General features: G+C 45.0%; 4 protein-coding genes across 4 annotated transcripts; 1 reads left to right on the top strand and 3 right to left on the bottom strand.

The window, feature by feature from the left end:
• Positions 1-173: 173 nt before the first annotated feature.
• Positions 174-4,150, bottom strand: LOC118123166 (zona pellucida sperm-binding protein 4). Its single transcript, XM_035180359.2, has 12 exons — positions 3,586-4,150; positions 3,163-3,287; positions 2,644-2,764; positions 2,385-2,519; positions 2,121-2,293; positions 1,818-1,897; positions 1,595-1,728; positions 1,332-1,515; positions 916-1,060; positions 756-825; positions 554-679; positions 174-339 (listed from the first exon to the last, which is right to left on the bottom strand). The coding sequence occupies exons 1-12, from the start codon at positions 3,785-3,787 to the stop codon at positions 188-190; spliced, it is 1,647 nt and encodes a 548-aa protein (XP_035036250.2). The 5' UTR covers positions 3,788-4,150; the 3' UTR covers positions 174-187.
• Positions 4,151-5,389: 1,239 nt separating this feature from the next.
• On the top strand, positions 5,390-10,073 carry wbp2nl (WBP2 N-terminal like). The gene is made up of 8 exons (XM_035180373.2): positions 5,390-5,556; positions 6,054-6,162; positions 6,300-6,438; positions 6,897-6,989; positions 7,125-7,322; positions 7,945-8,058; positions 8,586-8,662; positions 8,753-10,073. The coding sequence occupies exons 1-8, from the start codon at positions 5,498-5,500 to the stop codon at positions 8,807-8,809; spliced, it is 846 nt and encodes a 281-aa protein (XP_035036264.1). The 5' UTR covers positions 5,390-5,497; the 3' UTR covers positions 8,810-10,073.
• A 405-nt stretch (positions 10,074-10,478) lies between these two features.
• On the bottom strand, positions 10,479-17,103 carry LOC118123181 (heme-binding protein 1). The gene is made up of 4 exons (XM_035180381.2): positions 16,747-17,103; positions 13,628-13,766; positions 12,510-12,690; positions 10,479-12,188 (listed from the first exon to the last, which is right to left on the bottom strand). Exons 1-4 carry the CDS (start codon positions 16,822-16,824, stop codon positions 12,011-12,013), a joined length of 576 nt encoding a protein of 191 aa, XP_035036272.1. The 5' UTR covers positions 16,825-17,103; the 3' UTR covers positions 10,479-12,010.
• Positions 17,104-19,789: 2,686 nt separating this feature from the next.
• fmc1 (formation of mitochondrial complex V assembly factor 1 homolog) lies at positions 19,790-21,785 on the bottom strand. Its single transcript, XM_035180389.2, has 2 exons — positions 21,602-21,785; positions 19,790-20,333 (listed from the first exon to the last, which is right to left on the bottom strand). Exons 1-2 carry the CDS (start codon positions 21,728-21,730, stop codon positions 20,130-20,132), a joined length of 333 nt encoding a protein of 110 aa, XP_035036280.1. The 5' UTR covers positions 21,731-21,785; the 3' UTR covers positions 19,790-20,129.
• Positions 21,786-25,282: the final 3,497 nt, after the last annotated feature.

Genomic DNA, 25,282 nt, shown 5'->3' with positions numbered 1-25,282 from the left:
TCATCCAGGAGGAGACAAACAAGATCAAGTAGTTAAAAAGAAATCACCAAGTTAGTTTGGGAACTATTCCAAACCCAATAACTTGCACCCTCTTATTTAAACACTTTTTACCATCACACCAGTGTCTTAAGTATCCAAACCTGAGGTCAAAATAAATTAGAAAGCACATTAGAGAAGGTCAAATGATTTACTGGCACGGTTCACTGTCAACTTGTGCTTGAGAAGGTTTCTGTATATTTGTCTTCCGACACTTGGTGACGCTCAACCACACAGTGAAGAGCAGGATCAGCAGCAGGGCCGCACCCACACCAGAGAGGATGTACACCATCACATGGAACACTGTGGAAGAGGGAAGAAACTTTCATGTTAGGTTTTCAATGCCGGTTGCCTGTTAGCAGGAGTACGTAAAAACCTAACAAATTATCTTGAAACTTGGCCGAAATGTGGGGTACGGGGCCGAGGATGAAGCGGTTAACTTTTGGGGTGGATTCGATTGAGGGGGATTTTCATTAGGAGTGAAGTTCTAGTTGGTTTTGTGCTGAACAGGACTTACCTGTGTTCTGCTTCACACACGGACTGTCTTCCACTTCAGTGTTGTTCTGTCCCAGCATTAGTGGCCCTAAAGACACCAACTGGAGCTGGTCAGACGTGTCTCTTCTCCGTCTCTCACCCTCAGATGCTAGGAGAGGAGAGGGGGAGATATAAACAACCACACAGACACAAACATGTGATGCACAAGGTGATGATGTACTCACAAATGATGGCACAACTCTGTGCACAGTCAACATCGTCTGTGCAGATCTCCACCCAACAATAGAAGTACATCTACGTGAGAGATTACACAGTCAACAAGTCACCATAGAAGCGGTGTTGCTGGGTTTAGTTAGTTAAGATAATAAACTCCTGAAACCTTACCTCCTCCTCACTGGGATGTCCCGTATGAGGGTCCAAGAAGGCAAAGGTCTTGACATCAAACCTCCTCACTTGGGAGTGGGAGGTCGTCCTCCCCCGTTTGTCCACAGGGACAGAGCTTCTCATGTTATCCAAAGGATTCGGGCATCTAGGAGATAATTCAGCTGTCAGCTGCACAGTAATCCATGCAAATACTTACCTTCGCCAGGGACCTGATGTTTCCATGTTTGTGCAAAAATTATAAAAACGAATTATCACTACTTAATAATTGGATCTTGATGAATCAGACGTGTTTAGAGAACTGATATTTATGAGTGTGTGCAATTTGGCACAGATTTAAGTAGAAATCTGGACTGTGGTTTAATGAGGGGACTTTCTAGTTTGTTTTTATGTTACCACTGTAATTTCCTTCGTCTTACCCGTCATACAGGAGCATCCACACAGAGTGTCTGGACACAGGGTGGGCAAAGCAATCCTGCACCCGTAGGGAGAGAGTCGGGTCTGGGGAGGGTTGGGCGATGGACACTTCCACATAAGCAGCTTTACGCAGCGGCAAACTCAGAGGAAGCTGCTCCTCGGGAAAGAAGGATGTGAAAGATGCATCTAGAACAAGAATCCCAAATAGAATCACTCAGGGTTTGTTCGAAGGACCAAACAAGCACACTGCTCTTCATTGTATTACCTGTGGCTATTCTCATCTGCACTCTGATGGTTCCCAGTGCAACCACAGACGGGGGGTTCGTCATTGCGTACAAGGACCTCACGTCTGCTGCAGGCGTCAGATCTGATCTCGCGTACTCACACCGTACCTGGAGACTAAATCCCCACACTTACCAGTACATCACTACAATATAATGTTTTCATAACCAGTAAGTCAACGATGTGCAGCAGAGGTCAAACCTGACCTGAACGGAGAATGTGTGGATGTTCTGTCCGTGTGCAGCTCCTCCACCTCCACATCATAGATCACAACATCTCCTTCCACCTAAAAGTCAGGGAGAGAAAGAAGGAAGTGGATTCAAGCAACTTTTCACTGATATTAAAGAAATTCTTGAGGCGTAAAATGATTAATGCTGTTTTAATCCTGTGACTGTATGAAGATGATATTGACCCTTGCTGTGATTTAATTTGATTCCAGATTTACTTTTGTACAATAAGTGATATTTTATGGAAGTGCTAGATATCAGATTCTTGAGCAGCAGCATCACCTTCTTCTTTGCACCACAGTCTGTGACTCCGATCTTGAAGACGGCCGTGTCTGCGGTGGCGACCACAGGGAAACACTGCGGCTGATCTTTGACTATGAGGCTGCTGGGAGTGACGGGCGGGTCCGTGTCTGTGGCCTTCACCGAGAACACGAAGTGTCCGTCCAGAGAGCAGGCTGGAGGGTCCGTGAGCAGACGGGAAGATTCAGGATTTATATTAAACATTTAAAAAAAGGAGGAAGTTGTCCAATATGGCTTCAATCTCACCGTTGAGTCTATAGAAGCAGGTGGAATCATCAGCATCATAGCAGCAGCCCAGTTTGTAGCAGGCGTCACTGGAAATGATTTGATGGCCACAGTCCACTCGCAGAGCTCTGTCTGTGCCACACTTTCCAGGCAACACTAGAGAAGAGCAGCGCGTTTAGGCTCCTGAACTGGTGCAGTGAAAAGTCTGTATTGTACATCACAGCTAATGTCACTTCTGTGCCATTGACTTTTAACTGCTCCATCAGCCGTCTCCACTCACATGTCGGCTTCAGCGGAGTCCGCTCGCCCTGTCTCCTTATCAGAGGACAGCTGATATTCACCCTGAACCACTGATCTTCTCCCTTCAGCTGCACATGCAGAGGTATGACCACTCGGGTGCTCTGAGGGTCAAAGGTCATCACAACATGGACGTTAGGAAGGCTGCCATTATTGGATTTACACGCACACACACACACACACACACACACACACACACACACACACACACACACACACACACACACACACACACACACACACACACACACACACACACACACACACACACACACACACACACACACACACAATTTACATGTCTGCAACATTTCCGACATTTCCTGCAGTGCAAATAGATCCATGTGTCATTCATTTATTATGAGCCACAATTAGAAATGAAAAAAACTCTTCATTTGGGAGGCAAGTAGGTAAATACTTTTTTTCAATATATGTGTTATACTTTATTTCCCTGAGGATCCTGCCAATCAAATTCTCACACTGAATGATTTAGTGTTTTTACCTCAATCTGAACGTAGCAGCTGTCATATCTGCTGAAGAAGGAGATGCTCTGGTTTTTCTCTCTGCTCGACATCACTCCACACGAGTCCTCAGACTGAGGCACTGGGACTGTGGCCCCGGACACATCTGACAAAACACATTCACACAAATACCATTTTTAGAATGAAACAAGGGGGGGGGGGTTTCAGATAAGAGAAGATAAGGAAGGACACTTTTTGTCCCACAGTGAGGAAATGTGCTGTGTTGCAGTAGCAATAAGGACAGTTAATAGAATATAATCGTAACAATAACCAAACCGTTGCAAGGTACTTTACAAGTTAAAAATGAATAATTGAAGGCAAACAATGGGCAATTTAAAATCAAGACACACATATGAATCCTGACTTTGAGCAGAGTGCACACAGTGTATTGACTTGAATCTTACCTCTCACATGTATATTGTTTCTGACCAGCGGAGCAAACACAGCTTTGATTCTCCAGACAGAGCAGGTGACTCTGGGCAGGACGAGCAGTTTCCTCTGCTCGGGGGTTTTCTCCACCTGGACGCCGGACAGGCAGCAGCAGCGCTGAGCCACGAGCGCAACACAGAAAGAAATCCAACAAAGTTTAGCACGATCATAACTCATCTTGTTATCGCTGGGATGTTTTCACTGATACGTTTCCTGGCTCCAGAGACTCTTTTCTTTGTGGGTCACGTGACACCTGTTAATTAGTGTTGATTGGTTTGAAGCTTGTCATCCTGCAGAGCATCAGCACAGCTTGGAGGTATGTGTTCACTGGGATGGAACAAAGTGGATATACTGTCACACACTTTCTCTTTCTTAGAGGAGTGAGACAGAAAACAAAGGGAATTAATGACATAACACAGGTCAAGGTTTAAATCCTGGCCCGCATCGTGCTGAGCGCCTGTTTGGCCTGATGTCTCCTCAGGGAGCCGCTGAATGAAATCGTTGCGTAACTCAAAGGCCTTTCCAACCTCAGCCCTCCACCCCGTCTGCCTATGGCGACGCTTGTACCCATCCACTTATTATACAAGCACATCCTAAACCTCTATTCACTGCTGCATCCCGTCAGCATGTGCTTCAGCCTCTGTTGAGGCTCTTTCAGCTGCGATGAATTCCAAATTATAAGGTGAATGTAGAACTGTTGATCTTGTACATGTGGACATGCTTTCATCATGTCATCTGAATTAGGGATGAGGTGTTTTCAGTGATAATTCACTGGTTCATGATATTTTTGACACTGGATTCGCTAACGTGAGGTAAAACAAGTTTATTTGTAGCACGTTTGAACAACAAGGCAAAACAAAGTGCTTTAACCCTTGATCTGTTCTTCAGGTGGTAATAAGCTGACTTTGTAATTGTGTTGATGAGGCCGTTAACGTTAAGGTCGAGTGTCTGACTCCAACAAGATTTGTGGCTCAGTTTGTGGTTTAACATTAACTTCACAGACTCTTAATCATTCTGTCCTGTCTCCAGAAACAGTCACATCACTTTTATCTTTGTTTTAACCAAAGAAGATTCTGACTGATCCAATCACTGATTTGTTCAATGCACTCAGTCAATGCCTGTATGAGATAATAGTCCCCTGGGGGGTTGGTTATGTACGGTCACATCCATGAAAGGCTAGAATAGCTGTCACTCTCTATGTTACATGTAGGTGTTCACGTCCTATTGGACAGTTAAGCCTAAAGTATTGATTCCTAAATCACATTGTGTCCTTACGTCAGGTCACTGGTGAAATACACAAAAGAGTAGAAGTTGGTGTCTCTCTGTCTGGAGCATCTGAGTGAGATATGAACGTCCCTGAGCGTATAGACGCTACAATGTCCTGTTGGTCCTTTATCTAGAACCTGACCTTGGTCCTGCTTAGAGAGAGGAGGGAGGACCTGTGGAATGAGACAGGCACAATTCTCCTGTACAGATATACTGTAATATACAATATACATAATATATAGTGGAATATACAGTAATGTGTGAGGATAGTCAACAATTCCGACGGACACAGAGAGGATGGAACTCACAGGCTGAAGTTATAATTATTGTTGTTATTATCATTATCATTATTGTGATACCTGGTATTGTTACTATTATTATTGATGTTATTTTCCCCTAATTGTTTTTAAAAATTATTATTATCAATATTATTATTGTTGTTATTGGGCGTGTCTGAGCCGGATACGTGACGTCACTGTGCTATGATGACAGTCACGAGGTGGTCAGGCGGCGTGGTGACGTAACGCCTGTGACGCGGCGGGGCACCCCCCCGCGGCGCGGACGCACAGACGGAAGCAGCCGGACAGCAGAGAGCAGGACGCGGCTCACCGACACACAAACATGGCGCTGAACCGCAACCACTCGCAGAACGGAGGCGTGTTGATCAACAACGGAGAAAGGTGTGTGTTCGTGTTGATTGTGTGTGTGTGTTTGTGTGAGTCTGTGTGTTTCCCACCCGGTCGCACAGAGACAGTGTTGTGTGTCTGCGTGACGTGTTTACTTCTCCAGTGCGTCGTCAACTCGGTGCTAGCCTCCTGCTAGCTGGCCTGGTTAGCATTAGCATAGCTAGCCCAGCTGTGTTAACGGAATCTAGAGGCGGAATAGATGTTGTGTTCACCGTTTGTGTTGCGGTTTGTTCGTGTTTTTATTGTTAACATAGACTTTAGACTGGGTGACGTCCTGACAGCTGCTTTGCGTAACAAGGGTAACTTTAGCGTTAGCACACTATCAAAACAGGAAGCAGGATGTTGACATCACGTTAAAAACATTGAGTAACGTGGGTTTGCTTCCGCTTGTGAGAGGCGGTTGTGTTTTATTAAATATAATGTGCAACTCTATGATGATCTGTGGTGTTTCCTCCATGTCCAGTGGCTGTAACAGTTGTTTCTCTCCTCAGTGTTTTAAGGGAGTGTAAGAACGTGGAGCTGTCGTTCAGTGATGTCACGGGAAAGACCGACCTGCTGAAGGGGACTAAGAAGGGCACAGTGTTCCTCACCCCATACAGGGTACTGTCAATACTGTCAATACAAGTACAAGTACAACAAATACTCCTCCTGGCCTCCTGTTTGGAAAGTGTTCATGTTCTCATGGGTCCTCGTGTGTCTCTCCCCACATTTCTCTTCCCTCTCGATCGCCGGCGTAGTTGCTGTTTGTGTCCAGTAACACCAAGGACTGCCTGGGGTCGGCCATGTTCCCCTATTATATGATGAAGGGCTGCAGTATCGAGCAGCCGGTGTTTGCAGCCAACTACATTAAAGGGACAGTTACAGCTGAACCAGGCGGTAGGTGGCCTTTTTGTTTTTACTTTTTAGTTTCTCTCGTTGTGTCCGGACCTTCTCCCGACTTTCAGGAGACTGTCAGGCGTATTCACAAGAAACAATAACATGTCCAGAGCCTGGGGAGTGCATGTGGGAGGCAGGGCTGAATATACAAGTTCTGTGTTTTTGTTTACAACACATCAACACTGACATTTGGCCCTTCTCACCAAAACCTCTTCAATCTCTGTCTTCTGTGTGTACGGCTCCTCTTTTTCATCTTGAGATATTTGTATTCTTCCAGTTTTGCATCCGTCACATTGTTATCAACACGCCCACTTGTCACTGTGGATTCTTTAGACAAGTCCCTGCTGTATTCTCACAAAGGCTCGAAGACTTTTTACTCTGGGGGTTGGAAGTTTGAGGAATCCGCAGTAAAACACGTGTAGCTTTCTGTATTTGTTTTAATTCGCCTCTGTCATCAGGTGGCTGGGAGGGCCAGGCTCATTTCAAGATGTCATTCACCAGTGGAGGAGCCATCGATCTGGGGCAGCATCTGTTCAAACTGGCCACAAATGGTATGAATGCTAGTTCACTTCATCGCTGCATCTAGAATTTTACAATCCTGAATATTCATTTGAAGAGGGGAAGAAAAAAGGCGAGGAAAAACTCAAAGTGTGAATGAAAACATGAGACACTGTCTTCTCCTGCAGCTTCTCGTGCTGGTCCTGCCCAGAATGGTGCTGCCTCTTACGGCTACCCGTCACCAGGGACGATGAATGGCTACGGCCCAGCCCCACCTGCTCCTCATGGCTACCCGTACCCACCCCCTCCCCAGCAGAACGGATTCTACCAGGCGCCTCCCGCTGCTCCTGACAACATGGGCTACACCTATCCAACAGCTGCTGCAGGTACAGAACTCAGTACTTTGTCATATTTGAACGCTAGAGTCTGCTGCAGGTACCAAGGACAAATAAATTGTCTTAGGTTGGTTAAATGTATCTTTCTAAAATAATCTTGAGCTTTATGCTATGGATTCTTTGCACTTTCATGCTCAATAAAAATGTGGAAAAAAGGTCCACTGGAAGGTGTGTACAGGCTTTCACAGGTTATAGCTTTTAGGTTGTGCTTCCCTGCATGTGGATGAATATTCAAGTGTGGTTTGGGCGGCGATTTTCTGTCTGAGCCCGAACGAGCCCAAGAGCAAATTAGCGCAGCCTGACCTGAACCTGACAGGCATCCTGGTTTTTGTGTCCGAACCTGACCCCAGTCATTTCCAATTAGAACGTATTGGTTCCCGACAGGTCCCGTTGGGCTCGGGTCAGGTATCCACGTGTAAGCATTACACACGTTTGTTTTTGTATACGCAGATTTTGCGTTAAAAATACTTGAGGCACAGATGATGCTGCAGTTCCTTTGTCTCCCTGTCATGCCTGTGGTTTTTTTTGGTCCATGTAACAAGTTGCTGACAGATTGTAACCTCTGCTGACCTTGGAAATCCACCTCACTCGCCTTATCTCATCTGTGTTCCAGGAATGTACCCATCTGGATTTGACTACATGGCCCCACCTCCCCCTTACCCTGGGCCACCCCAAAATTGGACTGCACCCCCTCAGAATTGGACAGCAGCACCACAAGCAGCTCCAGGTCTGTTTCTCTCTCCCCCCCCTCTCTCTCTCTGCATGTCTGTGTCACTGCACCCGTCACATCTGATCCGTCTGCCTCAAAGTGAATCACTTTAAAGCATACCACCAAAAAAGTGGTGCTGATGTCTCATTTGCTCCACATCAAAATTACAAATCCACCCTCTTCTCCTCCCTCACGTACTCTTTTCTCTTTTTTGCACGTTGTGGATTTCAGTGAAAAGTCTCACTCTGCACAAGTTGTGAGTCGGTTTACTACTGAAATGTCAGTTTGGCTGATCTTTTTTTTTAAGACAGAGTTTGAGTCGGACGTTTGCCTCCGTGCGTTATTGGGACGTGCTGCTGGATTTTGTCTGGAGCATTTCTGGAGCTGTCAGTTGTTGTGCTTCACTCGACTAATACTGTGCTCCTCCTCGCATCAGTTCTCCGCACAGTGTTGGGAGCTGCAGCGTCTGTTACTAAATATGTTCGGCAGTCATCCCGGTCTGTCTTTATCAACCCCGTCTCTGTCCCGTCTCACTTTACGCACAGGTAACTCCAAGGCGGCTGAGGCAGCAGGCAGCGCGTATTACAACCCCAGTAATCCACACAATGTCTACATGCCCATGGTCAGTTGCTTTGCTTGTCTTCTCTTCACTTGCAGTTGTGTGGCCGTGAGAAGGTAATTATACAATGTTTTGTTCTTTATTCCCACACAGGAGCGGCCTCCACCTTATGCACCTTATCCAGACTCTCCCAAGAAGAAAGACAACTGAGGCTCAGGCAGCATCACGTCGATGACACTCTTCTCTCTTCCTCTGTATCTCATATATATATCCTTAAGTCAGGAGTGGGGTTGATGGACACTCACTCGAGTAGAATGCAGAAAAGAAGATGCAAGTAATAGAGTGCTTAAAAGATGTCAGTGATAATTCCCCAGTGAGTGAGTGAATGATATTTTGGATACTGGAATAGCTTACATAACAATCACATCTTAGAAATGCTGTTTATTCCTTATACTTAAGTTCAAGCGATTATCATGAAATGATTGGCAACTTAAATCTCTGGCTTTGCGGAGCCTCGTTATTATTAACATTTCCAGTGATGAGATTAAATTTTTATTTCTGTCTTGGTCACGTGGGCGAGGGCAGAAAAACTGTCCTGGTTATTGGCAGAAAGGAGGAGTTAGTGGGGGAATGTATTTTCTAAAGGCAGATTTATTACCAAAACATTTTGTAGCAATTTCCTGATTGCAGAGTCTATAGATATTAACCTTATCAACTTCTATAAGTATTTTTGCAGTATCGTTGCAAGTACCGTGTGTTCCTTCCTATACAGATTTGCATTGAGTATTTGTTATCGATATAAGAACCAGAAAAGGGTTGAATAGTGTTCAGTGATACATTATCTGCCTGATTAACATTTCCTTCATATACGACTAATGTGCTCGTGTTCAGTCGAAGTGATTCCAGTTATTTTAAGATTCATATCTCACAGTCCCCTGCGTAGTTAGAGAGGATCAGAAGGAGAAGTGTACGCTTTGAAGAAACGGGATCAGATAGATTTCTTACATAACAACTCTTTGTATGTGCAATATTTTAACCACACATAATAAGGTCACAGGTGGATAAGCTGGGTTTACCTGCTTGACCCCTTCGACATCTGTTGTATTCATGTATGCGAGGCTGAAACCAGAACCCCGCTGTTGGGAGTCATTACACAAGTGTGGGGTTACGGGGCCTCGTGGATTATATGAAGGGCCCAGAGTGTTTCACCTGCTATTGAAACTTGTGAACGCCAACCATTTATTCCTAATTAAACTGGGGCGAGGCCCCAACAAGCTGTGTAATTACATCCCCAGTTAACACCTGTTTGAAGGACTATTTGCACACAGTAGTAGCGGAGGGAGGTTCGATTTGCATTTTGAGTTTTAGTTTGCTTGAATTTCTGTATATTAATATCTCTTTTCAATTCCTTGTACCTTTTTGCTGAATTTTGTCTGTCAGTTAAAATCTAATAAATGTCATTTATTAAATTTCACATTTTGTTTTTTGTTTTTGTCATTAAGCTTTGTGTTTTAAACATTTTAAAGTTTAATTCTGTTTTAAATATGTAATATCTAAGATTCAGAGTCACCATTAAGACACATTTCTTTATCTTTAGTTTGCAAATTTTAAATTATGCTCACGTTTTAATGTTAAAACTGTTATTTACGAAAACATTACTCAAATTTGCAGCCCTCTGCTTGCTTCCTTAATTTATTGTCAGTCATTTTCCAAATTAAATCATTCCAGCTGACTTGTACAATTATAAATATGTATATTTTTGGTGTATGTCTGTTCTTCAGAGGTCCGTTCTTCTATTTTAAATACATGTCACCCAGCAACAAACAACTAGGCAACAGACTCTGTCCCTGGCAAAACAAGAAATAAGACAAATATCCACTCTAACTGAATAACATCTTTATTATGTTATGAAACTACCAAACCTGAACATTATATTCACTCTTATCACATTAAAATCACAATGTACAGATGTATCACGTAACACAGTCTCAAGAGTCTGAATAAATAAAGGTGTTACACAAAATAGTCACTACACACAAATTCTTTCTCGACCAACACATAACCACAAAGTCTGTAACGACACTATCGGCTAACTAGTTAATTTCCCCTCGCATCTTTCCACACAACAATTCATAAAGACTAGTTCTACGTCATGGCTCAGTTCCTGTTTCTTCCAGTTCCTCACTCAGGAAAAGGACGTGTGCTTTTTACTACCATGGATCTGATGTTACTTCTGACTGTAAACTACATTACAGATGTGCAGAGACTACGTGACCCATGTCCCCCTCTGTCAGTCATAGTGACTGACGTTGGGAGGCTTGAACATGCCCGTCACCGTTCTTTTTCAATGTCAGGTAAAGTGGAAGGAAATCTGAAATGTATTTGTGCCGTCCACAGGGAGCTGGCTGTTCTCAGTGAGTGGGAGGGTGGTGACCTTTCCTCGTGCATTCAGGCACAGTGAGTGGGAGTCTTGGATTTGTTTTGCACATAATTAAATCTAGTGAATAAATGATGATGTTTGTAATTAAAGTGTAATCTTTTGAGGGGGATGTTAACTTATTTGTTTAGATAAGGCAAGGATGATATAATAATCTGATTGAGGGGGAATAGATTACAGGTTACGGATTTAATTTTGGGTCCATGAGACCAAACAATGTTCCCGTCGCTCGTCCCTCAGAATGTGGTGATTCAGGCAAGAGGAAGAGCCACCTTCACACATTGACTCTGGGCAGAAGGTTGGCACCATTACTGCTGGTCTCATAGATCCATATTTATAGTATCACTGAAGTTGTTCAGGGGGGGGGGGTCTACAGGGACTTTATGTACTCGTCGGGACGAACATTTCATTCTCAAATCTCTTCAGTTGTTTTTAAATACTAATTATTCACTGAGCTACTTCCTGATCCACACCTGTGAGCCTGTGGCAGGAACATACCAGTTTCACTAAAGTCTGTAAGATCTATTTTCTCTCGGCTCAGAGAACTAAACTCAAAATCCTGTTTTCAGAGAGTTTTCTGCATGAAATACATGTGATTCCAATAAGTTCCATCACTTCTGAACTCTACGCTTGTCTAGAAGCCTTTAGTCACTGTTATCACATGTTGTGTTTCCGAGTTTAAGTTACAAAATAAAATAGAGAAAAAGCGAAAATGAAATGAGAGGATGCTGCGCTGATGTTCTAAATCCTCCCGTTGCTTCAACACTTAACCTCAGTGAGGCAGCTATTAAGTATATGTGACAAGCAAGAAGATTAATGTGGGTAAAGGCAACATGGGTAATCTGTGTGTCCACGTGTGTGCAGAGGTCAACAAAGTCGCCATATTGCTCTGACCAATCAAATACTGTTAGAGCTACAGGAGTAAAAGGGAGGTGACGGTTGGGAATGAGGACTCGACTGCGATCCAGCGCCTCCTACGGCTCCTCCTGTAGAAACCACACCTCATTGCGGCGTCCGTAAGGCTTGAGCGGCGGGTCGAAGCTACAGCAGAAGTACTGCTTGCGCTGGAAGGGGGCGGTCTCACCCAGGGTGCGCGTCAGACGCAAGGCCTCCGCTCGGTACTCGCTCTCCGCGGCGAAGCCTCCGAACTGACTGTGGAGAAAGAAACAGAGAGGACGTGAATTAGGTGGATAATTAGTGCTGGTTCATTATGTGGACTTTGTAATGGCTGCACTGTCTCGTTTGGAAATGAACAGGGATTTTTCAAACATGCAGCAGTGAGGTCAAGTGAATCTGCCTGAGGACCAGCTCCAGCTCTGAATCGCTGCAGGAATCTGAAAATATTAACTAAGGCCTCCAAAAATAAAAAAGGCTACGAGTGCGTTGGGGTCATGTCAGGTAGCATCATGTGTTCGCTTCTCAAATCAACATGCACACGGAGGTGAAACTCGTTGTTCTTCATGTTTAACATACAGAGTGTAGACCGTCATGCCGGGCCGCTCCTCGATCCTGATGGCACTGTCACTGGGAGTCGGGGGGCTCTGCTGGTACGTGGTGGGGACACGGATGCCGACCACCAACCGGCGAGACAGAACGCCGTCGTTCCGCGGGTACACCGTGATGATGAGGGGAGCGGCTGTGCCCATGGCCTCACCTTGGAGGAAGATACACGAGACAGAAAGTGGGGTTAAATAGTGGAGAGAAGCAGAGGAACTCAAGAATGAACGGTTCTCCTGCAAAGTAAAGTACCCGAGACCTAAAGGTCAGGATGTGTGACTGAGTTCATAATATCATTGTCTAAATGTCAGCACTGATAGCTTCCATCCAGACACAGCAAAACAGGCCATGTAAATCTACAGAGCCTCGGTAAAGAGCAGACAAATTAAAGGATCTGGTTTGAACTTCTCGTCGGCCGAGGTTACGTTTGTCTGTTGACCTAAAAGTGAGGAAACATGAATCAGCGTCTGAACATTATTCAAATGTGTCCTCCAGTAAAGCCAAGTCATGTTTAGGTCAGAAGAGACTAAACCAGGAATATCATTTTGAAAATGTTCTCTACTCGCTGTAATAACCACAGAAACACAGTGGAAATAAAGAAAATGATCAAACTCTCTGCTTCATACTTTTCTTATCTGTGTTATTTTATAGACAACATTATTAGTGCCAGGAAAGATAATATTAAACATATTAGATGGGTTCATGTAAATAAATATATCTTAGTGCCCTGATCCACTTGGAATATTGATGTTTTCACCCCCGTCCCTTTGTTTGTTAGTAGGTTTGTGTGTTTGTAAACAAGACGATGCAAAAACTACTGAACGAATTTCAACGAATCTTGGTGGAAGGATGTGGTATGAGTCAGGGAAGAAGCCATTTGATTTTTGTGCGGATCTGAATCAGGGAGCAGATCCAGGAATTTCTTTATCACTGTCTTTAACATTGTGAGAATGATTCCTGGATCTTGGTGAAAACAATCAGGGACATTCATGGAACTGATATTTATGAGTGTGTGAGATGTGCTGCAGCTTGATGAGGACCGCTGGGCCCTGGTGGAGGTGTGTGTTCTGCTTAGTGCCATCTGATGAGTTTACCTTGTTCGTTGCTCCCACCGATGTACATGAGCAGCTTCCTCACCAGCTCCCCCGTTGCTTGGTCGAAGCTTCGTCCCTCGGAGGAGACAACGGCGTATTTGGCGGCATCATATCGCCGCACCTCAAAGCTCACTCCGTCCTATGTCGGGCAGAAAGGGAAATCAGTGAGTGGCTTTCAGGCGTAGTAGGTCAGCCACAGCTACACTGGGAGCTTTCATGCACATACACCCACGTGCACAAATCACACAGTTGTCCTCTTCCTGGCGATGGGTGCAGGGGAGAGGTTAGGCTCAGATGTGATTCACCTCTGACACACTGATGTTGACAATCTGCTCCCGAGGACGAACGGCCTGAACTGGCGTTGTTTACACTTGGAGGGTTTTGTGTGTGTGTGTGTGTGTGTGTGTGTGCACATATGCACATGTGAAACCAACGTGGGCAGCCAAATAAAAAGATGCAGATGGAACATATTTACACTGATGTGATTTAATTTCTTCTTCTGCAGGGATCAGTGCGCTTACAGAGAATAATAGGCAAGAGATGCATCGTCTTACATAACCGTGCACACACACACACACACACACAGCTTGCCCCCCCACCCCCCTCGACACACAGCGTTAATATGATGCAACAGTTTTGCATCAAACATGATTAAGTGGGGTTAATGTGGAGCACAGTCACTGAACTATGCTGCTGAGCATTAACTTTAATATGTTTTGAAGGAATGATGCAGGTTTCAAATCCAGCTCCTCGTTACACTGACATGATTCAATTCTCTGGTTTTTTATAGCACATGGATCTGCAGTAGAGTTTCATAATGTTATTATAATGTTTCCAATAAATCTGTAAGAATCTCAAGAATGATCTATGAAATAAAAAATGATCATTTCGCAGATTTTTTCTGCAGCAAAAAAGACGACAATGGAAATATGCTTTCCACTGTTTCCTCTCGTTCTCACATCGGCTTTCTGAGCCTGTTTTCTCTTCCCTGAAGGAAAATTAAAATCTAAAAATATCACGCATGACGATTTTGTCTTCATATTGTAACTTGATTTTGTGACTCTTTGCGTATCCTCCAGTCACAGGGTTTTAAAATGTCTTCTAGCTGCTGTACAACTTTTCATCCACTGACTCCTATTTACAAACCCACTCCAGTGGAAACTCCTGTAAAAACCTGTGTGCTGTTGGTGTAATCAGACGCTGCAGCCGCAGTCATCCCTCAGCCCATACGAGATAACACTATGTTATCATGAAGGTCGGACTTGTGACAGGTAGCCGGGCTCCTGCACACTAATTACGGGGGGGTTTCGCACTGAACAGGTTGTCAGTGGGACGACCGTTATGTTCTGTACGGGTGAAACACCAAGAAAGCGGAGCCTGACTTTAGTTAAGCTGTGCAATTAATTTGTCATGCGTGGTGGTTGTGTGCATGTGTGTGTTAAGCTGCTGTCCTACGAGCTAATGCAGTGATAATTACTCCGGGTCTGGAACAAAGCACACAGAAGGTGTAATCATTGCTACGACTGTCATTTCATCTTCTGTTAAAATAATGATCTGGACTCATTAGCAACGAGATTTCTCCTGTTTGTGTGTGAGTGTGTTAAGTGCGTCCGTCTGCCCTGAGAAGCAGCTGCTGTGTATTCTGTGTCAGTTTTAATTAAGAGTGTAGAGTGTCGGAGTCGGGCGGCTGCTCCACGGATCAGGTGACCAGCTCTGATTTCAATACCTGCTGTTTAAACATCAGTCAATTCCAGAGATTTGATGAACGCGCAGCTTTGACTTTTCAGCTCTGGATCACAAACAGTCAGATCTGTCACTGCAGCGACTCTGGATAATGTTCTGCATTTTTATAAACCATCCATCATCATCCGCTTTGTCCACTTTTGGGCAATTGTTGATTTAAAGTAAACCCAGAGAAGTTCTGCAGGAACATGCATCGCTCTGAATGTGAGTCTGAATTTCTCAAATCACTGTAAAGCAGTTGTTTGTTCACCCACTTCTGACTCGGTGGATGTTGGTACGCAGTGTCAGAGCAGATCTGCCTCTCTGTGGGTGGGTGTCAGTTTGGGTCATTTGATTCCCCGGCCCGTTCGGTGAGTTGCGGTTGGACATCCTTTGTCTGTGCGTGAAAAGTTAGCTGCCATTGAAAGATAAACACACAAAGCCGCTTGTCAGGACCCAGGCTGGCGGTGACATTCCACGGCCTGATGCACATCTACAGTATTGTACTGTAGGTCAACGGGTCAGTGGAGAAGAACCTCGAAATGGCTGTTGGGCATTTGGTCGGTTAACGTCACACATCACTGGGCTTACTGGAATTCTTCCAAAGTGTGCGCACGTTACAAATACAAGTACACAATATGAGTACATGAACACAACAAGGGGGAGGGGTCATGCCCTTCCTCATCCGTGACGTTCATGTTTTCTGTATCTTTGTCCTCATCAGGGATGGTCAGTGTATCAGTGTACACGTGTGTGAGCTCATCGTCAGTTGACCTGTCCCCTGTGGTTTCACTTGCACGAACACACACACACACACACACACACACACACACACACACACACACACACACACACACACACACACACACACACACACACCAGCTATATTTCACATGCACACGTCCACGGTGCCATAATAGAAAAAAGCAGTGACCCAAAGCTTTGAGCAGAACAGTGAATAAAAAGCTTCTTCTGGTTTTATGAGTGTGTATTATTGGTTAAAGGTTAAAAAACCAAACTCATCACCGTCTTTATAAATCTGTGCCTTGCTGATTGGCAGCAGGACCCCAGGCTGGGCTGACACTCTGCCCCTGACTGGGGCTTGGCAGGCGTCCTTATAGGTCACAAGCAATTAACAGCCGGGCTGCGCAGGCAAGGTTACAGGGATGTGGAAGGAAAACAAGACCATTTTAAAACAGAATCCCCCTGAAATAACCCACTCAGGGTTGAGTGCTGGATGAAATATTCATGCACACAGGAGGAGGAATCTTGCACCTTTACAGTTCTGCAGGATTACTGCGCGTAAAGACGGAGGAGAGGTGCGTGTTGGACGGAAAAGACTTTAAAGATATCGCTGGTGAAGTTGCGTGCGTGTCCTCTCACTGCTTCTCACTCACCTTGGTCTCGGTGCTGAGCAGCTTGTATTCCGTCTCCTCGGTGTTTCCGAAGAGCGAGTTCTTGATCATGCCAAACATGTCGCCTCGGCCGGGTCACCTCTCCTCTCTCCTCTGTCCTCCCGTGCGTCCTTGTGCCTTTTTTTTTTTGTTGCGCTTTGGACCTCTCCCTTCGGTTGCTGGTCCAACTCCTGAAGGGACCTCGATGCACGACGAGCAGCGGTATCCAAATGCTCCAGAGCGGAAGAGTGCGCGCTTTCCTCCACCGATACGTGTTTCTCTCTCTCTCTCTCCTGGGAAATTAGAGATGCTGAATCCTCGCCCCTTCGGAAAGGAAAGAAGAAATCAGCCTCCACTCTGACGGGTGGACTGTCTCCTCCTCCTCCTCTTCCTCCCCCTCCTCCTCCTCTTCATCCCCCTCCTCCTCCTCCTCTCTTAGATTTCCCTCCTCACAGCTTGACGCTCACTTATGTCACCACCTTTCACTCATAAACGTTTAAGTTCACCAAAAGTGGGGCATCGAGATGACAGCGTCCGTCACCACAGCTTATTGCCCCTTAGTGACGTCACTTAAGTGTAAAAGTCACCACCTTCAAAACCCTCACCTCAAACAGAGAGAAGCCCTTAAAGGTCTCAGCCTCAGTCTGTTTGTCACGTCGTGTCTCGTCCGGGATCCAGATGTGTGCAGAGGCATATTTGCATTCTGTATTTTTGCGTAACATACATTTGGACACAAGCTTGTTGGTTTGTCAGGACGCATCGGGCTCTGTATCCAGGGTTGTGTGCGTGTGCGTGTGCGTGTGTGTTGGTTTGGAGCCGTGCACGTGTGCTCGTCTTACTCCCCGTGTCACTGTGCGTTGCTGTGCTTTAGGGTTGGTCTATTTAAATTCCCACTGAAGGCAATGTTAGTCACCGCTGGAGAGCAGGAGCCAACAGGAAGGAGAGATTTAATGAAAAAAGTGGGATGGAAGCGTTTGTTGTGTTGTTGGAGACGAACAGAGACATGAGGAACTCACTGCAACACAAAATTCTGTTTCTCCAAGTATTTCCTTTTATGATTTTTATGATTTTGGGGACTTCTCCTCTTGATGTCTCATTACCAGATGTTGCCACAGGTGCACAACACAACACAACACAACACAACACACTGGCTTTCTGTTCCTCAGGAATCTGCCTGGAGACCAATCTTCAACGTTACTGTTAATAGCCGGCAAAAGCTTTCTGGTGATTACCTTTCAACTTAATGATTTATGTGTTTTTATGAGCAGAGTTTAAATAGGGGACAAACCTATGTGGCGCAATTCACGTATAGTGGAACAAACTCTGATTAAGATCAGACTCTGAACTTACTTTTATTTGTTCCGTCACCTTATAACACCTATTTCTACACAATGATATTTTTGTAACCCTTATTTTATTATATTTTAAAAATATATATTATATACTTATTTCTCCTTATATTTGGCTTCTTTTCATTCATGATTGCTTGAGAACAGTTTGATTGCTTCGTCTTTGTAACATTGTTTTATAAATAAAAATCATCATTATTACATACACTACCGTTCAAAAGTTTGGGGTCACCCAGACAATTTCGTGTTTTCCATGAAAACTCACACTTTTATTTATCAAATGAGTTGCAAAATGAATAGAAAATATAGTCAAGACATTGACAAGGTTAGAAATAATGATTTTTATTTGAAATATTAATTTTGTTCTTCAAACTTTGCTTCGTCAAAGAATGCTCCATTTGCAGCAATTACAGCATTGCAGACCTTTGGCATTCTAGCTGTTAATTTGTTGAGGTAATCTGTACAAATCTCCACTTTACCAGCACCAAAGCGCCCCCAGACCATCACATTACCTCCACCATGCTTGACAGATGGCGTCAGGCACTCTTCCAGCATCTTTTCACCTGTTCTGCGTCTCACAAATGTTCTTCTGTGTGATCCAAACACCTCGAACTTTGATTCGTCTGTCCATAACACTGTTTTCCAATCTTCCTCTGTCCAATGTCTGTGTTCTTTTGCCCATATCAATCTTTTCTTTTTATTGGCCAGTCTCAGATATGGCTTTTTCTTTGCCACTCTGCCTAGAAGGCCAGCATCCCGGAGTCGCCTCTTCACTGTAGACGTTGACACTGGCGTTTTGCGGGTACCATTTAAAGAAGCTGCCAGTTGAGGACCTGTGAGGCGTCTATTTCTCAAACTAGAGACTCTAATATACTTGTCTTCTTGCTGAGTTGTGCACCGGGCCTCCCACTTCTCTTTCTACTCTGGTTAGAGCCTGTCTGTGCTGTTCTCTGAAGGGAGTAGTACACACCGTTGTAGGAAATTTTCAGTTTCTTCGCAATTTCTGGCATGGAATAGCCTTCATTTCTAAGAACAAGAATAGACTGGCGAGTTTCACATGAAAGTTCTCTTTTTCTGGCCATTTTGAGAGTATAATCGAACCCACAAATGTGATGCTCCAGATACTCAACTAGCTCAAAGGAAGGCCAGTTTTATAGCTTCTCTCACCAGCAAAACAGTTTTCAGCTGTGCTAACATCATTGCACAAGGGTTTTCAAGGGTTTTCTAATCATCCATTAGTCTTCTAAGGCGATTAGCAAACACAATGTACCATTAGAACACTGGAGTGATAGTTGCTGGAAATGGGCCTCTATACACCTATGTAGATATTTCATTAAAAACCAGACGTTTCCACCTAGAATAGTAATTTACCACATTAACAATGTATAGAGTGTATTTCTGATTAATTTAATGTTATCTTCATTGAAAAGAACGGTGCTTTTCTTTGAAAAATAAGGACATTTCTAAGTGACCCCAAACTTTTGAACGGTAGTGTATAACTGTAAAAACCTTAAATAAAACTATGCTACCAGCTGTATCTATAACATGTTAAATATTCCCAGTGATTCCATCCATATGAAGTGTGATGTTTATTTACTTTTACCTACTTGCATTTAATTAACAGTTTAATTGATGCACAAACAGATGTTTGTTAATGTGATGTTACCAAGTTCGTTAAAAAACACAGGAAGTGCAGCAGTGATTAATACTTTAATGGGACAAATTAATTAACAAAGTACTTACAGTTTCTTTCATGTTTGCCTTTGGCTTTCAAAATATGCTTCAACAATTAGGAAACACAAATAGAAGCCGATGAGGTGAAGGGGTAGAGTACAGCATATTTACAGAACAACACAAAAGGTGCTCCCTCAAAACAGTCCATGACGGCGTGGCTTCTCCTGTCGGCCACATTACAGTCAAATATTCATCCTTTGGGACGTGATGTTACACAAGGAGCTGAATTGTATGAGGTCGGATGAATCAACCACAGAAAAGTCTTCTCCCAAGAGTTTGATGATATTGCCTCCTCCCTGGTCCTCACTTCTCCCAGCCTTTGCCTCCAGGCTGAGTGGGCAACCTGAGCCCCACTATGCCGGCCGCCTGCTCGATGCTGCGCTCCCCCTTGCCGTGGTAGAGGTCGTGCAGGGCCAGGTGGTTCCTGGTGGCCGTCAGGAGACACAGGTATGTGTGCGAGTCGTGGTGGGCCTCCTGCTGGGCACGGCAGTACTGTTCCCCGGTCACCTGTGAGCAGGGGACAGAAAGAACGTGATGATGGGGAAATGATGAACCAGATCCGATCATAAATAAATAATAATTCCGTTTGCACAGTAAAGCATACGATTTTCTTTCTATTTTCTGTTGTGTTTATTCCATCACTCACCACAGAGAATAATGCAACAAATGACTGTTTGTAGAGAAAAGCCTTAAGCTGTAGCTGGTGGACAACATGGAGTTAGCAGTGATTAACAAGAGACTACAACACAAACAAGTGTGCCTGTATCGCAGGGTCTTCTGCCACAATGTGTCTTTTCCTTCATCAACTCCAACAACCACATGGACAGTAAGCATTTGGTCCAGTCCCCACGGAGTCTCACATATACATTATAACGCCGCTGGGTTTTTTTCCGCAGCCGGGACAAATACACAGTGACAAGCGAGAGTCGCTCCAGGCGGTTTTGCTCCAGTGACTTCACATGCATTCGACCACCCTGGTGAGCCGTGTCCTCCCAAGCACAACTAACACGAGCTGCTTTAAGCCTATATGCCCAATACCCCGGTGCTTCATGTCAACAGGCAGCTGTGTGATGGACAACAGAGACAACACGAGGAACCACGAGCACATGGTGGACACGATGGTGGAATACAGATCGTGTGCAGGTTATAGTATAAAGTTAAAATGGTAATAAACTAAATACACAACTGAATTTAGTCGACTCAAGTCCACAAAGTTATGACTGATAAGCTGATGACACAATATTTCAGTGAATGTTCAGGACTTTTACAAACATTTAGAGTTTATTACACATGAAAACAGTATCATCAAACAGGTTCAAACTCCAAGGTTACTAACTCCTTGGTTGTTTTTGATGTGTATTTAACATTAAAATTATTAATGCTACATACATTTTATAAATCTACATGAACATGATCACAGTGAATGATGCTGAGGATTAAATCAATTTGAATTCACATTATAAATTAAGTAATGAGTTAGTGGCTAGTTGATCACCTGCGTCTAAGCTAGGGCCCGTTAGCATCCGGCTAATGTCAACATGTCCTTCTGGCTCTCAGTCACCTTGCGTGTGACTCCTGAGTCAAAGTATTTCAAACTATTTCCAGCTGAGTGTTGTTGTGTTTCCGAGCTTCAAGAAGGACGAGGACTACTTTCACGACACACGCAAAAACAGCAACGTTACGATTCAAAGAGATTCACGCTAACGCTAGCCTGTGCTGTTTGTGATGCTAGCCGGCTAACGCTAGCCCCGGATCGTACCCGCGGATAAACTCGCCTTGTTCTTCCGAAACTGGTCCAGGACATAGTTGTAGGCCAGGGACTGTCTGTAGCTCTGCCCCATGGAGGCCCGCAGCTCCTTCAGGATCCCGCGACACACGCGCAGCGGCGATGACATCGTCGCCATGTTTTTGAGCGATGTTATCGGGGTTCGGCGGACCCAGGCATCGTTAATCAATCCCCGCACAGTCGATCAGATGGAGCCGGGTCCGCCACAGGGAGGCGACATGACACCAGCACGTGCTCCTCACCTCAGACTCGACTGTCACACAGAGCCAGCGTGTACTTCATATACAATACACACAGGGCCAGCGTGTACTTCATATACAATACACACAGGGCCAGCGTGTACTTCATATACAATACACACAGAGCCAGCGTGTACTTCATCTACACACAGAGCCAGCGTGTACTTCATATACAATACACACAGAGCCAGCGTGTACATCATATACAATACACACAGATCCAGCGTGTATTTTATATACATACACACAGATCCACCATGTTCTGTGTAAACATAGAATAAACTGTCCTGTGTCTGTATGAACGCTCGTGTGTGTCCCCATTGTGCAGGTGATACACACTGTGATGTGTCGTCACGTGGTTCCTGATGAACCAACTCTTTGTTGTGTTGTTGTTTTTATTCTCACAGACGTCTGAAAGGTATTTAAAACTCCACCAGAGGCTGTTGAATGTGTCACATGACCAGTCCTGTGCTGCATGTTTCGCCAAAGCTGCAAGAACTCCTCATCTTCACAATGAGGTAATTTCTTAACCTCCGACTATTTTTACACTATTTTGCACATCGTTATCCTCTGCACACGATCAATAAAGTCTTATCTTATCTTATCTTATCTCTATCTCTATTCAAGCAGGAGTTGCCCCAAACGTTGTCTCCTCAGTCTAACAACGTCCCGCCTGTCATTATAAATCCAACCAGCCTTGGGTCTGTCTGATAAACGGGTCAGCAGAGGAGACCGAGGGGACTGTGGGGATTGGAAATCCTGTTTCCTTTCAGGATCCGTCAGCATCTCTCTGCCTCCCTCTGTCTCTTTCCTCCTTTTTACTATGAATAACCACTTTATCACAGATACAACTGAACTGCTCCTGCATTGCAGTGCAGGTTGTGGGGAAACACTTTAAACCTCTGTGTCCCACGATGCACTGAAATGAACCGACTTCAGTAAATATGCTCCACGACGCTCCGAATAGACGAGAGCGGAGATAAAGTGCAGTCTCTGCTCCGAACGCTGCTTTTGACCCCGAATCGCTTCGATTTGGACACTTTGGAGCGGTCATCTGTCGCCATAGCAACACTGAGTTTCGCTTTGGGCAAATTGAAGAAAGGAAAGAAAGAACGCACACACCGTGGACGTGATCGGAAAGTCTTTAAATCCTTTGTCTAATTTATTTTTTCTTTAACACAAAATGGAGAGAGTGTGAAGGATTAAAGATTCTTCATGCAGAGAAAAGCTCGGGCTCAATTTTGACCTTTTTTAAGTTTATTTTTAAGTGGAGTGCAGCGATGCCGTTCTGTGGGAGAGACGCTGCAGAGCTGAAGCGTAGATTTGTGTCCTCAGATATTAAAGTAACTCGCGTTTGGACGCCCTGAGGACAGATCCCATGTCACTTCACTGGGAGCCAGCTCTTCCTCCCAGTGTTTCCAGTTATTTGAACCTGTGTGTTGATAATTGACTCTAGGGGGAGCCAGTCTCTTATCAGTTCTGCACACCGGTTTGGTTCCTAGACATTTGTTGGGAGGCACCCCTCTCCTCTCTCCTCCTCCTCCTCCTCTCTCTCCCTCTCTCTCTCCCTCTCCTCTCTCTCTCTCTCCTCTCTCTCCTCTCTCTCTCTCTCTCTTCTTCTCTCTCTCTCTCTCTCTCCTCTCACACACTCTTTCAATGAATACTAATGCAGCGAGTGGGCCCACCTCCCTTCCTCCCATCTTTTTTCGCAGGGATGGGCGGGAGAGGGGAGACAGAGCAATTCCAGCTCAGTATCCTTCCTCATGAGGCGGGCAGTGCTTGACTAGCAGCAGCCCCAATGCCTTTTTTTTTTTCCTCTCTCCCCACTGAGCAATATTGATGATACTGTGCGTTGCTGCTGCAACAATGTCTAACCTGTGTGAGTGGTGCGTCCCGTCAGCCCAGAGTTGAGCCTGAGAGGAGAGGAGGAGGAGGAGGAGGACATCTGTGGCTCTTGTCATCTGGATGGGAAGTCTTTTTTGGGAGGAGAGACAGCAGAAGAAAGCAGAAGGCAGCCGGGGAAGGGGAACAACTGGCAACAGCCAATCCCCCCTTCCACATATAGACTGGAGACAACGGAGGCCACTGGAGTATTTGCTTTTGTCTTTCGTTTTTTGTTCTTTTTTTTCCTCATCGCGCTGCTGGGAGGTGCTTTACCTTTTCATTTGCTCGCTCTCTCGGTCCTCTGTCTTCTCATCTATTTCGCCATTTACCTGGTCAACAATTTCCTCTATTTATGAGCCAGACAAGGAGGGAGAGAGAGAGGCAGAGAGACAGAGAAAGAGAGAAAGAGAAAGAGGAGGGGGATTTTTTTTTTTTTTTGCCCCCCACCCCTTTATCCTCTTTTTTTCCCCCTCTTCATTCATCCTCCCTTCCCTCTCCACCGCTATCACTTCCAGCCTTTTCTCTCCCCGTGCAGCCCACGCTCCCTCCTCCCTTCGCCGCCTCCTCCTTCTCCCCCCCCCCCTCCCCCTCCCCACACCTCTCCACTCACTGTCCACCCATAACTTTGGCTACTTCTCCACTCCACCACTGTTTTAATTTCCTTACTTAAAAAAAAAACAAAAAAACCTTTAATAGAAACATTTTAATTGGCTTGCTTGTGTTTTCTATTTATGCCTTTTTCACTTTTGTACCTTTTCCTATTTTCCCCCCTTCTCTTTTTTCCTCCCACCATCCTATGCATCTTTTTTGGGGCGATTCTTAAATCTAAACATAGGTAGGTCTATTTAGTGTCTGTCTCAAAGTCTTTGTTCCTTATCTGTGTTTGCGAGGGTTTTTGTGTGGGGTACACACCTTGACGCACACACACACACACACACACACACACACACACACACACACACACACACACACACACACACACACACACACACACACACACACTGGCCTACAATCTCTGGCTCCCCTCCCATCTGACTCTCAGCTGATTGTTGCCTCATCCCATGTCATCGTCACGTCACCCCCACATACTACAACCTGTGTCCTCTCACTTGTTTTCTTATCTTTCTGTTCAGACCACAGTGACTCATCAAGCAAGCATCTCCTCCTCCAGTCGTCATCACGGAGCCACATTTTGACTCTCTCGTCATTTCTATGTTGTTGCACACAAGTCTGTCCCTCCATTAAAATGTCTGAAAGTCCCCTGTTACATCACGCCCTCCTCCTCGTCCTCGTCACACGTCCTCTCGCCCGCTGTCATGCCCATTCAGAGACGTCCACATCCGTCCAGTAGAGGAAATGCACATTGCTGGCGAGCGGAGGTGTGTTTTTTAGTTTCCTCGCTCAATGTTTTATCGGGTGAAGGTCAAACGGAGCAAAGGCCCCGATTCACGAGCGACAGTTCACCGTTGTTGCAAAGTGTCTCTGAGTCGACACTCGCCCGTTCTGTCGGGGTGTCATCTGTGTTTATACACTCCTCTCTCTCTCTC

Source organism: Hippoglossus stenolepis, chromosome 16 (genome assembly GCF_022539355.2).
Source record: "Hippoglossus stenolepis isolate QCI-W04-F060 chromosome 16, HSTE1.2, whole genome shotgun sequence".
NCBI lineage: Eukaryota > Metazoa > Chordata > Actinopteri > Pleuronectiformes > Pleuronectidae > Hippoglossus > Hippoglossus stenolepis.
Note: the sequence above shows the minus strand (reverse complement) of the source record. Positions and strands in the feature narration are given on the sequence as shown.

Coding starts and splice junctions, on each gene's coding strand:
- LOC118123166 (XM_035180359.2), bottom strand. CDS start 3,787: ATGAGTTATGATCGTGCTAAACTTTGTTGGATTTCTTTCTGTGTTGCG. Junction 2,294..2,384: donor CTGCTTCTATAGACTCAACG/GTGAGATTGAAG, acceptor CGGACCCTCCAG/CCTGCTCTCTGGACGGACAC. Junction 1,729..1,817: donor TCCACACATTCTCCGTTCAG/GTCAGGTTTGAC, acceptor GTGGGGATTTAG/TCTCCAGGTACGGTGTGAGT.
- wbp2nl (XM_035180373.2), top strand. CDS start 5,498: ATGGCGCTGAACCGCAACCACTCGCAGAACGGAGGCGTGTTGATCAAC. Junction 6,439..6,896: donor AGTTACAGCTGAACCAGGCG/GTAGGTGGCCTT, acceptor CTCTGTCATCAG/GTGGCTGGGAGGGCCAGGCT. Junction 7,323..7,944: donor CTATCCAACAGCTGCTGCAG/GTACAGAACTCA, acceptor TCTGTGTTCCAG/GAATGTACCCATCTGGATTT.
- LOC118123181 (XM_035180381.2), bottom strand. CDS start 16,824: ATGTTTGGCATGATCAAGAACTCGCTCTTCGGAAACACCGAGGAGACG. Junction 13,767..16,746: donor TGCTCAGCACCGAGACCAAG/GTGAGTGAGAAG, acceptor TGCCCGACATAG/GACGGAGTGAGCTTTGAGGT. Junction 12,189..12,509: donor GGCATGACGGTCTACACTCT/GTATGTTAAACA, acceptor CTTTCTCCACAG/TCAGTTCGGAGGCTTCGCCG.
- fmc1 (XM_035180389.2), bottom strand. CDS start 21,730: ATGGCGACGATGTCATCGCCGCTGCGCGTGTGTCGCGGGATCCTGAAG. Junction 20,334..21,601: donor ACCAGTTTCGGAAGAACAAG/GCGAGTTTATCC, acceptor CCCTGCTCACAG/GTGACCGGGGAACAGTACTG.